At 37.4% G+C, this 13835-nt stretch overlaps 1 protein-coding gene across 1 annotated transcript in view; it reads right to left on the bottom strand.

The window, feature by feature from the left end:
- The window catches only part of SYNE1 (spectrin repeat containing, nuclear envelope 1), a 543966-nt gene that overhangs the window by 267736 nt on the left and 262395 nt on the right, over window positions 1–13835 (bottom strand). Inside the window, 4 exon segments of the mRNA XM_011943785.1 lie at window positions 3763–4119; window positions 8771–8935; window positions 10170–10479; window positions 13408–13580. Coding sequence (XP_011799175.1) covers window positions 3763–4119; window positions 8771–8935; window positions 10170–10479; window positions 13408–13580 — 1005 coding nt within the window.

Genomic DNA, 13835 nt, shown 5'->3' with positions numbered 1-13835 from the left:
TATATATATCTATATATATATATCCAAAATTCAATCCTGTTTCAATGAATTTTATGTAGTTTATACAGTTTTTACATTAAAAGTTTCTTATAATCCATGAGATTATAAGGTTTCTTATAATCCATGAGATTATAAACCAAATTACTATTTAATCTGGTTTAAATAGTAATTCATTTATTTCATAGTTTCGTTCATAAAGTCATCAAATATTTGCTAAATGTCTACTATGTGCCAAGCATTTTGCTGGATTCTGGGACCCCTCGCCCCCCCCATGAATAAAGGTAATATTCTTGTTCTTGAAGAACTCACAATTTAATAGATGAGGGAGACAGGTGAATAGCTACAGTACTGTGTACACCCAATCCAAAATAAAGCCTTAGGACTTGAAAAGTACACCTCTGAAGTCGAGGCCATGGTCAACTGAGTTACACAAGGTGCTCTGCAATCAGAGTGTTCCTCTCATAGGGTTGTCACAAGGAGCAAATGAAATCATGAATGTCAAATACTTAGCACAGTTCCTAGCACACTAAGTGTCTAATTCATAAAATCAGCAGGAGAATGACTCCCAAATATGTAAACGCTGTGTAGATAATGGTAGCAATGAAGTGAAAACCAAAATAAATTGAGGAGGAGGGGCACAAAGATGAGTGAGTACTCAAACAGCTGTTGCTGTGACCATTATTGTACGAGATATTTATCAAGAGGTGGCCCAGATTTGTAGAGAAACCACATCCCTCAACAAACCAGCCCTGTGCTTCATTCCTCGTCCTGGTAAATGGCACCACTGTCCCCGCTGATGTCAATCAGAAGATCAAGCATCATCCTGGCCTCTCCCTTTGTTTTCCTTCTCGCTCCATGCAAGAGATACCCAGGCTAGCTTATTCTGTGTCTCAGCTTCTTTCATCACTCCCCTCTTTGCCTCTGCACATTGACTTTCACAGACCCACTTACATATTCATTATTTCTTTCTGGGGTGGCACTACATCCTCCTAATCTGATTCCTCGTCTCTAGGTTCCTCTCCTGTGTTTTCTGACTCCTCAATGATCCTGCATCTTGATGCTGTTTCTTTACCTCACCTGTCAGGTCACATTTTAATTATATCTCAAGACTCAGCTTGAAGAACAACTCCTTTAAGTATCCCCTACCCTCCTTCCCACCTCTTCGGGCTTCTCATCTGAGGATACACAGGACCTTGAGGACATTCATCACAAGGAGTATCCCCATTGGCTTCATACTTGTGTATCTCCCCACCTAGACTGTGATTATGAGAGCAGAAATGACCTTCTCTTGGTTTGTTAATTCTCTTTTTTCTTTTTTTTTTTTTGAGACGGAGTCTTGCTCTGCTGCCCAGGCTGGAGTGTAGTGGTGTGATCTCTGCTCACTTTGCAAGCTCTGCCTCCTGGGTTCACGCCATTCTCTTGCCTCAGCCTCCCAAGTAGCTGGCATTTCAGGCACATACCACCACGCTCGGCTAATTTTTTTTTTTTTTTTTGCATTTTTGGTAGAGATGGGGTTTCACTGTGTTAGCCAGGATGGTCTCGATCTCCTGACCTCGTGATCTGCCCACCTCGGCCTCCCAAAGTGCTGGGATTACAGGCGTGAGCCACCACACCCAGCCGGTTTGTCGATTATTTAACTCGGTGTCTAGGCTGGAGGAGTCCAAGACATTTTTATTTACAAAAATTCATAAAAAACTAAACAATTTCTCTCTGAAATTCTAAACACTAAACTAGGGCCAGCTATTTTACACCGTATTGAACCTTATACTTAAGACAGAACATTGTAAGAACTAAAGAAACTTAGCATTCAACAAAAACATAAAAATACTAGAGATTCAAGTCAGTTACTTAAGAATGGGATGACATTAAAAGTGAAAAGTTTTTGACCAAAACATTACATTTAAAACATTTCTATAACTTCATCCTAAATTAAAGTATGTCAGTAGTGTCTTTCATTATATAAAAATCAGCTATATATATTTCTGATTCTGTTAAGTCTTAGAATGCATTTTTTCACCTTATACGGCTTAAGAAAATTATTTCCAACACTAATGTCCCAATGGATATTAAGATAAACGAGTTTTGCAAACACAGTAAATAGAATTCTTTTTTGCAATATTATATTCTATAGTTTATATATCATCTGTTTTTATGTTTTAAAGAATTTCTTGAGTATTGTCATCTAATTGCATAAAATAAATACTAGTAATTCTTACTGTGATCAACAAAGACAAGTCCTCCCTAAAAGCAAAACAATGCCCTAAGAACCCTAGCATATCTACTATTTCGTAAACATTTTCTTACATATTCATTGTGATAGAAATATCTCCACTTTTAGATAAAATGCCATTATTAGAAATAAAAGAAAATATGAATACTGAGAAGCAATGTAGTATTTTCATCGAAAGCAGTGACCCTGGGGTCAAATCTGGAAGCAGACACACACAGAGGGCTGTCATTTTTGAATTGTTTAATACAACTGAAAACCCATATTTGCTACTGCATTCTCATGTGTATTTTTATAGGCCTCAACTATTACTTTCACTAATAATATCAATGTAAAAAATAACGATAACAGAATAGTAATGTCATCTAGGCACAACCAAATCTTCCCTTTAAAAAAAAAAATTCACTCATATTACTGGGATGGAAAGAAAGGGAAAGAAAAAGGAATCAAAACGGTGTAACTGATTTTTTCGTACTATACCATGTAGAGCAATGATCAACTTTGTCCCTGTGTGACAGAACTGATTTCTATGGTTTATTCTGGCACATAAATCCAAAAGACGGGAAATGCAACAGAATAACAAAAACAAACCCCTAAACCTAGGAACATTATAAATAAAGTAGAATAAAGAGGTAGAAGGCTTTATTTTACGGCTTGCTGCATCTGTTTCAAATACTTGATTTAAAACCAGACACTGCTGGAAATACTACATGACTTTCCTACTGGCAGGAGCTATTTTGAAATGATTGTAATATAAATAGGAGCAGAGAAGTTTACTAAACTTCCTTTTAAGGACATCCATGAATCAGGGCATTATAAAACTGGAAATATTGCAAAGGCTTTCAAAGATACTGTTTAACAGTGAAAGAAAGGATGAGGAGGTTAAGCTTTTGCTCATTCTTCAGTCTCCCTCGTAGGCTTCCCTTTCTCACACTCTAAAGAAGCTGCCATTAGCTCTAAAAAAAAAAAAAAAAAAAGTCCCGGGAAGGTGACCAGGGAGTGTGACGTAGAGTTCTGTTAACGGGCTAATTCAAGAACAGATGTCAAAATCACACAGAGGAGAGCTAATTGGAGCAAAAACTATTCGTTGTGTTTTAGGAGATTACCAAATGAGTCCTTTAAGGCTATAAATTCAATCATTTAGTTGTGTGAAATAGTTAACTGGCAAGAAAACAGCTATGACTCTCTGTCTATTTATGCCCCTGCCCACAGGCCATTTTTCAGACTGAATGGCTGAATACAGTATTACAAACTGTTACACCATAGGAATGAAAGTAAAATGTCTCCACTAACAACGAATGTTTCCTACCGCAAATAATAACCCAAATCTTTATTTTTACAAAAGTTTGATATATGAGAAAAGTAAACAAATCAGACTTTGCTTATTTAACAAAATAAATACTTCTTCCAAGTGTGCATGTTGCGTGTTTTTCGTTAGCACGTTTTTTTTTTTTTTTTTTTTTTTTTTAGGGATGATGAAAGTCAAAACATTTTTTTAAGCATAACCACCAATAGAAAACAAGAAGCCAACTTACTTGTCCTTTGTGCCAGCATTCCACTATCTCCTCATCCGTGTTCTTGCCTTCCAGGAGGGTTAACTGCTGAGCCCAGGTTTTCAGAAGGGCACTGAACTCTTGCAGGGCCTGCTCCAGTTGAGCCGCTTGGCCTGAGAATTCCTGCTCCGAAAGGGCCATCTGGCTGACCAGGTTCTCCAAACAGCTCTGCGTTTGGAATACACTGTCTTCCCACTGCTTCCAGTCGGCACGCAGGGCCTGCATCTCCGTGTGCATGAGCTCACACCCACTGGCAGTTGTGTTCTGTTTCACTTCAGGAGCCAGCGACTCCACTCTGCTGAGGCGGCTTGCACCAATCTCTCTGGAATCTATCAGCTCCTGTAATGGAATATCACCATGGTAACCAAAGAGCCCGTGAGTCACTTGGACTGCAAGTTTTCATCTGTGTACACAGGGGGACCCTGTCCTGCTAGGAAGTTTTAAGAAGGGTGCCACAAGGACCCAGAATCAATTCATCTGCCCGCTCTTAAATTATAATAGTGGGAGTTGTCATCATGAACACCTAAGGCTTACGGCAAAGAAAAAAAAAAAATCCCGAGAATCCTTAATATCCTGAAACAGACTAAAGAGAGACTCTGAAATTAGGCATCATTTGCATACGTGAAAATGTTTAGATAGTGAATCAAGTGTTTGCCTGTGGTGGATTGCTCTTGTAAATGATCCAACCCATATTTCCCTCAAAGTGGATGCTGAATTAATAAAGACTGTGGCAGAACTGTGTTCTGCTCATGGTCTCTATCCTCAATTCATCTTCTTCCACAGGGTGGTGGCTTAAATCACACTTCCATTCTACTAGGAATCAAGCAGACTCATTGCAGCAAAAGAAGGAGCCCGACTCAATTCCAAATACTTCAATACTAAGTAAACATTTTTGTAGCATATAAAATGAATAATTCATTCATAGACTGACTTACTCAAAAGTTTAAAGTAACCTCTAGAATGAGTTCATTTATTAGTATTTTTTTAACCTTAAAAAAGTCATTAGAAATTTAATGGTTTAGCTACAGCCAAGTTAACAATTTAGCTTGGTCTTAAAGCACACAAATGCTCTAAAGGACAAGATAAAATTAAACCTGCATTGCTAAATTGATATAATCGTGGCATTTCTCTTTGAGAATAGATCCTCTTACTACCACTTTTCTTGGTGAAATAATCATCCGATGCTTATATATTTACATATCTATTGCTAAAGGCAGGATTTTGTTAATATTATTACAAAATTATGACTTTACTACCTGATTAAATATAAATAAAAGATAATTAGGCACAAAAATGTTCAAGAAGAAAATCAGTGACCAATTAGCAAGTAAAAAAACATTGGAATGTTAAGTAGGAAGCATGCTTAATAAATTATGTCAAGCATAAAGTATGTCTTAACTAGTCTATATAATATAGTTTGAGTCTTATTAAATTAACCTGAAATAAATATATCTGTTCACAATTATATACAATAGAGCCATATTTTCATATAGATCATTTGAAAGTATTCAGTATTCAGTTGTGCAGTAGTCTAAATTACAATGACATGAAAATCCTTACACACAGCATGATATGCATATTCAATCTTTTCTCAGCAGCAGGATTCTAAAAACCATCCCTGTTTATTAGAGTGTATAGTAGTTATTTGATGAAGAAAAAAATATATAACTTTTTAACCAGTGCTATGTCTAACTAATAGACCTTAATACTTGTAACTATTTTGTCTTTGTGATCAGTTTCCAATTTGAAGTTTCCCAAAATACTCTCTTATGCGTTATTCCAATTTTCCTTAGTATGAAAACGGAACACTTCAATATTTGCGATCAGAAATCTAGTCATTCAGAATTTGAATCAGGACATCATCATTGTCAAGAGTTTTGAAATGGCTTTTGCATATATTTTATCTTGTATTTACATTTTTAAATGTATGATATGCACATACACACATATGTGCATTCACGCCCTCATACCCATACACCGTTTGCGTTAGAGTTGCCTTTTCTCAGTGATTATTCCTGTGGATGTGATAGGTATGGTGTTGAAGGACAGAGGAGGTGCTTTATGTATTTCCTCCAAGGTTTTTAAAATCACCCACACACTAACCTACATTCAGGCTGGACCTGAACTTCTGAGAGGCAGTTTCTGATAGTCTTCACTTTCTCCATCCCAATTTCTTTCCGTCAATTCCTTCTCCTATATTCCCTGTCTTTATAGAAGCACTTTATAAAGACTTTTCCAAATAAGAGTATTTGTCAACCCAGGAAGCAGCCTTTGTAAAAGAATTATCTTGCTTTCTCTTATTAACTTTTCAAAACCTTAGTCCATTTCTGCTATCTCCTCTTCCTCAGCTGCCATTTACTCCTAAATCCATGTAACCTGGTTTCTCACCTTCCCTTGCCATGCAAATGTTTCTCAGAGTGGTTGTCCAATAGCCTCACTGTCAAACCTAGTTGAGATTCTTCAGTCTTCCTCCTAATGGCAGCCTCCTGCTGTACCTGTGATAGTGACCACCTTCTCTACTTAGAGCCTCAGTGGCATCACACCCTCCTACTCTTCCTCTTCTGATTTCTCCCCTCCTTTTTCTCTCTACCTTTCAAATCATTTTCTCCTATGGCTCCTTAAGTATTGGTAGTACCTAGCTTTTGGTCCTGTGCCCAATGTTCTATTTGCTGTATACATAGGTCTTGGTTTTATCCATTTTAGTGGCTTTAATAACAAATTAGATGCGATTCACTTTCACCTCTGTGCCTTCAATCCATCTTCCTAATCTGAAATTCAAGCTTGAATATGCAACTGCCCCCAAGACATTACTACTACCTCGCAGTTTAAATTGGATCTGATCATCAATAAACAACAACTCACATCTTCGCCTCTATCACTAGCCTCCTCTGCATACAATTATTTTCCTCAGGTGGTAATAGTCCTGAGGATTCTAGGTAAAGACTTGACCATCACCCTTGACTCTTCCCACCTTGTCATGCTACAGCCAGTTAATCACTCATTTACCAAATCCACTGGATTTTCTTCCTGGGTGTGTCCTATGTGCCAGGCATGATGCTACAGGTTTTATGTGCGTGATCTAATTTGGTTGCCAAAACAACTTTATCAGACAGGTACTATTTTTATGTATGTATTTTTTAACCAGTTGAGAGACGGAGGCTTGAGGATATCAGGTAACTTGCTGAAAGACACAGCTAGAAAGCCAATAGAAGAAGGATGCAGCATTGGGTTTCTCTGATTCCAGAGCCTGAACTCTAATAGTACAGTAAGCTGTCATTACATTTTTTGTATTACTTTATAAAGACAAGTTTGTGGATCACTGTGCCTCACTAGACTGCAAGTTCCTTAGGGAATGCACGGTCCGGGCTGAATAAATGGATAGATGGGTAGATGGATAGATGGAAGGATGGATGAATAAATTAGAATATTACTAAGAAATGTATCAAAGAAGAATTTTAAAGAATCACACAGAAAAAAGGACTTAAAAAGTGGTTTTATGTTATTAGTTCAGTTAAAACATACATAGTTATAAGATTTAAATAAGATAATACTTTTAAAGCACTTAGAAGTAGATCTTCAGGGACCAGGCACTGTGGTTCATGCCTGTAATTCCAGTACTTTGGGAGGCCAAGGCAAGCTGATCACCTGAGGTCAGGAGTTTGAGACCAGCCTGTCCAACAAGGCGAAACCCCGTCTCTACTAAAAAAAAATACAAAAGTTAGCAGTACATGGTGGTGGGCACCTGTAATTGTAGCTACTCAGGAGGCTGAAGCAGGGAGAATCTCTTGAACTCAGGAGGCGGAGGTTGCAGTGAGCCGAGATTGCGCCACTGCACTCCTGCCTAGGCCACAGAGCAAGACTCCATTTCAAAAAAAAAAAAAAAAAAAAGTAGATCTGCAAAGTGTAGTTACAATTTTAACCATCAGCTACAAATTTTATGACTTTTGGCCGGGCGCGGTGGCTCACGCTTGTAATTCCAGCACTTTGGGAGGCCGAGGTGGGTGGATCACGAGGTCAGGAGATGGAGACCATCCTGGCAAACACGGTGAAACCCCGTCTCTACTGAAAATACAAAAAAACTAGCCGGGTGTGGTAGCGGGCGCCTGTAGTCCCAGCTTCTAGGGAGGCTGAGGCAGGAGAATGGCATTAACCTGGGAGGCGGCAGAGCTTGCAGTGAGTGGAGATTGCGCCACTGCACGCCAGCCTGGGCGAGGGAGCGAGTCTCCGTCTCAAAAAAAAAAAAAAAAAAATTATGACTTTTATATTCTGATCTTGGAATCAAAACACAATCTGAGCTTTAAATTCCTGACCACGATTACACTATTTATTCCCAACATTTCCCCCTCTAAAAGTAAACCACTGAGGATTTCATTCCTGCTTCATTTTAATGTTAAAATCCATTTTCCATGGGGGAAAATGATTACAATTTAATATTTAAGCAACTAGAAATTTACTAAAATGTACCAGAGTCTGCAACTCCCTGAGAAAGGTAAATTTCTGTTTTAGAAATTGTCCTTATGTGGAGTAAACGAGATGATAATTTTAAGATCCTCTGAAGTACTCCCTTCTATTATGTTGTTGGATGTCTTCTAGGAAAGCAGAATAAAACATCCAGAATGACATTTTGAGGTTATTGTTAGAATACATTTACCTAAGTTACTATATAAACTTTTCTTCCATGGTGCTAAACAATAGTATCTGGTTTTGTCAGCCCACCAAATTAGCCATTTCCTAGCCAGTAGTATTACAGCAATAAGCACATTTGCATACAGAAATGTAAAGACAATGTTACATTGTGTTCACAAGTGTAAAGTCTTTTGAATTCTTCTCATGACTCTTGTTTATGTTTAGAATCAGTGAGGCATCAAATAAAAAACAGGAAGGAAACATTTTAAATAACAGAATCTTATCCACAAAATCTTTATCAAAAGGGTGTTGTACTCAAGAAGTAATGAAGCAATGTAGATATAGCATCTGTTCATTTTCTGACCTTAATTTTTGACAACTTTTTCTGGGTGGCTGATGAATCTCCAGACATATCTGACCACCGGTGAAGTTCTTCCTTTGCTGAATGGAGCCAATCTGTAAACTCATGGACCGCATCTAAATACATTAGATGGTCTTTCACAATCTCTTCCACTTTCCTCATTTTTTCCTAGTAAACAAAGAAAAGACTACCTTAACAGTGGTCCTTTTGAGAACATGAAATCAGATAAGGCAACAGGCCTGATAGAAGTCTCTTAATAAATCTCAGAAAATTTCATTCTTGTTCTTGAATTTTCTCTGAGTTTAATATCTTAAAAAGAAGCTATCAAATTTAACTAAATGTCCAGGCTTTGGAAAAGCAACTATTTTCCTGTAAGTTTCCTATTTTCTACCTTAGTATGGAAATATATGCTTACTGTATGTTGGCTAACACCCCTCACTAACAATCCTCTTAATAATTATTGTCATAACCATTCTTATTAAAGCAATTTTTTGTTAGCTTGGTGTCCAGCATTCTGTTCAGCACTTTAAATGCATTTGCTCATTTAATCTTCATAACAGTCCTGTGAGGAAGATACTATTATTAGCATCATTTTATAGGAAAAGATGCTCAAGCTTAGCAAGGTTAGGTAACATGTAATAGTGGCCAAAGTCACACATTCAAAAGTGTCAAAGCCAGAATTCAAACTTACATCTTTTTGACTTGAGTCATAGCTCTTAATCATTACCAAGATGAAAATGAAGATAAACAAGCACATCTGTTAATAATTGTAGTGTCAAGAAGACAAGAGTTAGTTCCCAACAAGGCAAATGAAAGAAAAGAAAAAGCAGCAAACAACAACAATTCTCTCTCTTAATTTCTATAATATTTACAAATATGCCAAAGAATAATCATGAAGGAAATGAAAGATTCATATGGAGAATTGGAAATATATTTTTGATATTATATAAAGGAGTTTATACTTTGGAAAATAGAAACCGTTTTTACTAAGAGGAGTGATGAACACAATATTTCGTACGTGATTGAATCTTGAAGATAAATAGACTTGCATTTAATATAACAAATATAAGTGTAGCAAAACAAAAACAACTTTAACAGTGACATTTGATGTGCAGAGTAGATAGATTAATTAAAATAGCAGAGAAAGAAAAAATAAGGAATAAAGAATAATCCCAAGATTGTAGAAAGAGAAAAATGAATAGGCATTCATAGTAAGAAATGATCTTTGTGTCATACCCATTTATTGAGTGTATAAATAGTTTTAGAGCAGCCAATTCTCCAACAATTTAATCCACAGTTTCTTCTTTACCTGACCTTGGCAACCGTCATTATATTATTAATATAAATCAATATTTTATATTAATGTATTATAAAGCATCTACTTTCAATATAAAGCACTAACCTTGGCAACAGTCATTATATCATTAAACTGTGTTTTCAGCTCCTCTTGAGCTGTGTCCTTGAAAGACTCATCCTCTGTCTTCTCGTAGAGCTCCCTGGACTTCGCAAGTAGACGGTGAAGGGCTCTCGTGTGATCCTCTGCCTCAGACAGGATGGACTGGAGGTGGTCAAGCAGGGCAAACTTCTCTTTCAGACCTGGCTGCGGTTGTAAGGGATGTTCTACTTTTTGATCCACTGATTCCATCCACTGCTCCAACTGGTTTTTCCTCTCTAGATAGTCATTCCATTGGCTAATCACAGACTCTAAAGTGCTAGAATTAATGTCACATATTAATAAAATTGAATTATTTTGACATCTCTACTGAAAACCAATCACAAAGTCATGACATCCATGCCAATTGTTTTACTGAATGCTCCTGGAAGTGATGAACATGTTGCTTTTGAGTGCAGGGAAAAACACTACTTCTCTGATCCATAAGATCCTTACCTCAGGTCCTTTGAACAAAGTCAATCTATATTAAAACATGAAATAAGAAGTTGTGGTCATACATGCATCTGGAATTTGTCTTCCAAATGCTAACTGTCCTAAATGAACAAGATACATTTATATGTTATGTTGTTAAAAATCAGCATGGGAACATCAATGAAATTTTATTTCATATAGATCGGTTCTTAATTTTCTTGGAATTATTAATAGTTTATCTTATTAAAATCAGAGGTGATTATTTGTTGATGGGAATTCAAAATTCAAGGTATCCTTCCTGTGTAAATGATATATCATTAGGTTGATTTTCATTTAGGGACACACACACACACACACACACACACACAATATACAGTGCTTTTGTGTTGAATGTGTGAACGCATGCTCAAGTATTTATAAGAAAAATAGTCACAAATATAATAGCTTTCTAGATAGTCAAACAAAGTCTCTCCAAACTGGCATTTAGGAAAAATCCCTCCATTATTAAGCATTACAAACTATTCTAAACTCATCTGCAGTGATTTCCCCAGCCCCACTTGCATACAAGCCTATGAACCTGAAATTAACATTCTGTGGTAAATGAATTTCCAGCATTTGCTCAAACTGTTGCTTTTCCATCTTTGCATCCATTGATCCACTGGAACCTCATCATTCAGGCTTTAAAGTCCTACCTGTTCCTCAAATAATTTTCTAAAAAGCACCCCCTCCCAGTTTTTTTTTTTTTTTTGACAGGGTCTTACTCTGTCACCAAGGCTGGAGTGCTGAGGTGCAATCATATAGCTCATTGTAACCTCTGTCTCCCCAGATCGGGTGATCCTCCCACCTCAGCCTCCCGAGTAGCTGGGACTACAAGTGCGTGCCACCACACCTGGCTAATTTTTGTATTCTTTTTTCTTTTTTTGAATTTTGACTGTGACTTCATGTAATTCTTGCGTATTTTGTAGAGACATATTTTCGCCCTGCTGCCCAAACTAGTTTCAAACTCCTAGTCTTAAGCAATCTGCCTACCTCAGCCTCCCAAAGTGCTGGGATTACAAGTGTGAGCCACTAAGACTCTGCATTCTTCTACAGCCCCACAGTGCATTTTGAAAATGGTTAGTAACCTAGTCTGAGTCAGAATATTCCAAAATACATCCTATGCTAGTGTCTGAGCTTTTAGAGGGCAAAAACCTTTCTGTTTTATTTTATTATTTTAACAGAATAATTTGAACATTGCTATTGCTCAATATGTCACTGTCAAATTTAATTTCTTGCTGAAATAGTGGAGTCAAGGACCAGAGTCTGCTTCCTGCATGTAACATCTTATTCTAACATCTGAAAACTATCTACCCATATTCTTATGAACTTTTAGGACACTGGCCTAGGCCAAGCCTCTGGAAGCTTAGTTCATGCTCCAGCTGTCTATGATATAGAGTAAGACAGCCACAGCATCTGATTTTTTTTCTTTGCTGACCATTGTGAGTTATTACTAAGATGCAAAGTCCTGCTGACTTTGAGAGTCACTGCCTATGCTCCATATTAAAGGAAAAAATGAAAAAAACAACAACAAAACAAAACCTCCAAGTTGTTAGTTGTAACCAGGGATTTTTGTTTACATTGCCGTGGGTAACCGTAGTGTTATTTTTGTTTTGCTTTGTAATAAACTTGAATCATCTTTAAAGATTTTTTAAATGTTATGGTAGGTTCAAGGGTACCTGTGCAGAGTTGCTATACAGGTAAACTCGTGTCATGGGGGTTTACCGCACAGATTATTTCATTGCCCATGTACTAAGCCTGGTACATGACAGTTATTTTTTGCTGCTCCTCTCCCTCCTCCCACCTTCCACCCTCAAGGAGGCACCAGTGTCTGTTATTCCCTTCTCTGTATGAACTTTAATCTTCTATTCATCTATTTTGTTATGATCATATTGGGCACCCAGTTTGTCAATGATCTAACAGGATATATAACCATCAGAATACAGCTCTTTTTTACTGTAATTCTGACTGATGGTCATGTGTCCAACAAATGTGCCAGATTATTTATGGAAACTCTGAGAAGAGGGAGGTAGGTAGAAACCTCTCACTTATAATTACAACAACAACAAAAACACCACCTGGTATAACAATCAAGGGCTTCCCTACTTCCTCGTCAGTGTCTGGTACAGGTGATTTTCAACAGAGGCTCTACAGCTGGGCTCTATTCCAGATGGATTGACTGTTGGTTGTGTGAGAATGTTCCACACTTTGTAGGATATGAGCTCTCTGTGCCTCGGTCACTAAATGCCAGGGATATTCCCTCATCACTGTGACAATCAAAACCACCCTACCCATTTCCTATAATGTAAATGGGGGTGATATGACTTTTAGTTGAAGAATAGATTTACAGTTAAGCTCAACAGCTGCCAATAGCTTAATTTTCCATATGTTCCTTATGCTAAAATGTATCAAGTTATTAAAGAACCATATATTCTTGCTTTCATGGCTTGAAAGGAGATGTTTTGCTGAGCCCATGTCATGTAAGATTCCATGAGAGATAATAGGTGAGATTTAAATATTTTATAAATGCAGCAAGAACACAGAAACAAAGCAAGCTAACAAGCAAAAACCAGTCATCGCCCTATGGAAAACACAACTTAGACAAAGACAGTCATGCCTACAGCAAGCTACAGTAACATGGTTGGGAATTCCACCCCAGGAGACCTCAGCACTGCCCCATCATTTTACTAAGTCACTGCATTGGACTTAGACAAATAAACACTAAAAGTAGGTTCTGTACCTTTGAGCGTGGATGGAGGAGCTCATGATGTCAGCCCACACTTCTTTAAGGGTCTCTAGCTGAGTCTGAATCACCCTCTGACCTTCTTTGTTGCTACTTCTCAAGGCCTGTTCCCCTTTGCCAATGGCCATATTCAACTTAACTTCCCCTTCACCTTTCATCAGGAGAATATCCTGGGAAGGAAGAAAGAATACACATCAGGAGGCATGTAAAAAACTTCTTCTATTTTAAAAAAGGTAGTTTTCCATAAGAATTGAGGTAGGAATACTTATCTCAAAATGAAAACAACAAACTCTGGGCCTTATTGCAATGTAATATTTACTTACAATTGGTATCCAGGAGTCTAGGAGTCAAAGATTAATTCCAATATAAATTCTTAGAAAACTTTGGGCCACTAACCTAGAAAGTATAATTTTATTGACTTCAGT

Source organism: Colobus angolensis, unplaced genomic scaffold (assembly GCF_000951035.1).
Source record: "Colobus angolensis palliatus isolate OR3802 unplaced genomic scaffold, Cang.pa_1.0 Scaffold221, whole genome shotgun sequence".
NCBI classification, from domain to species: domain Eukaryota; kingdom Metazoa; phylum Chordata; class Mammalia; order Primates; family Cercopithecidae; genus Colobus; species Colobus angolensis.
The sequence above is the reverse complement of the archived record's forward strand: the minus strand, read 5'-3'. Positions and strand labels throughout refer to the sequence as shown.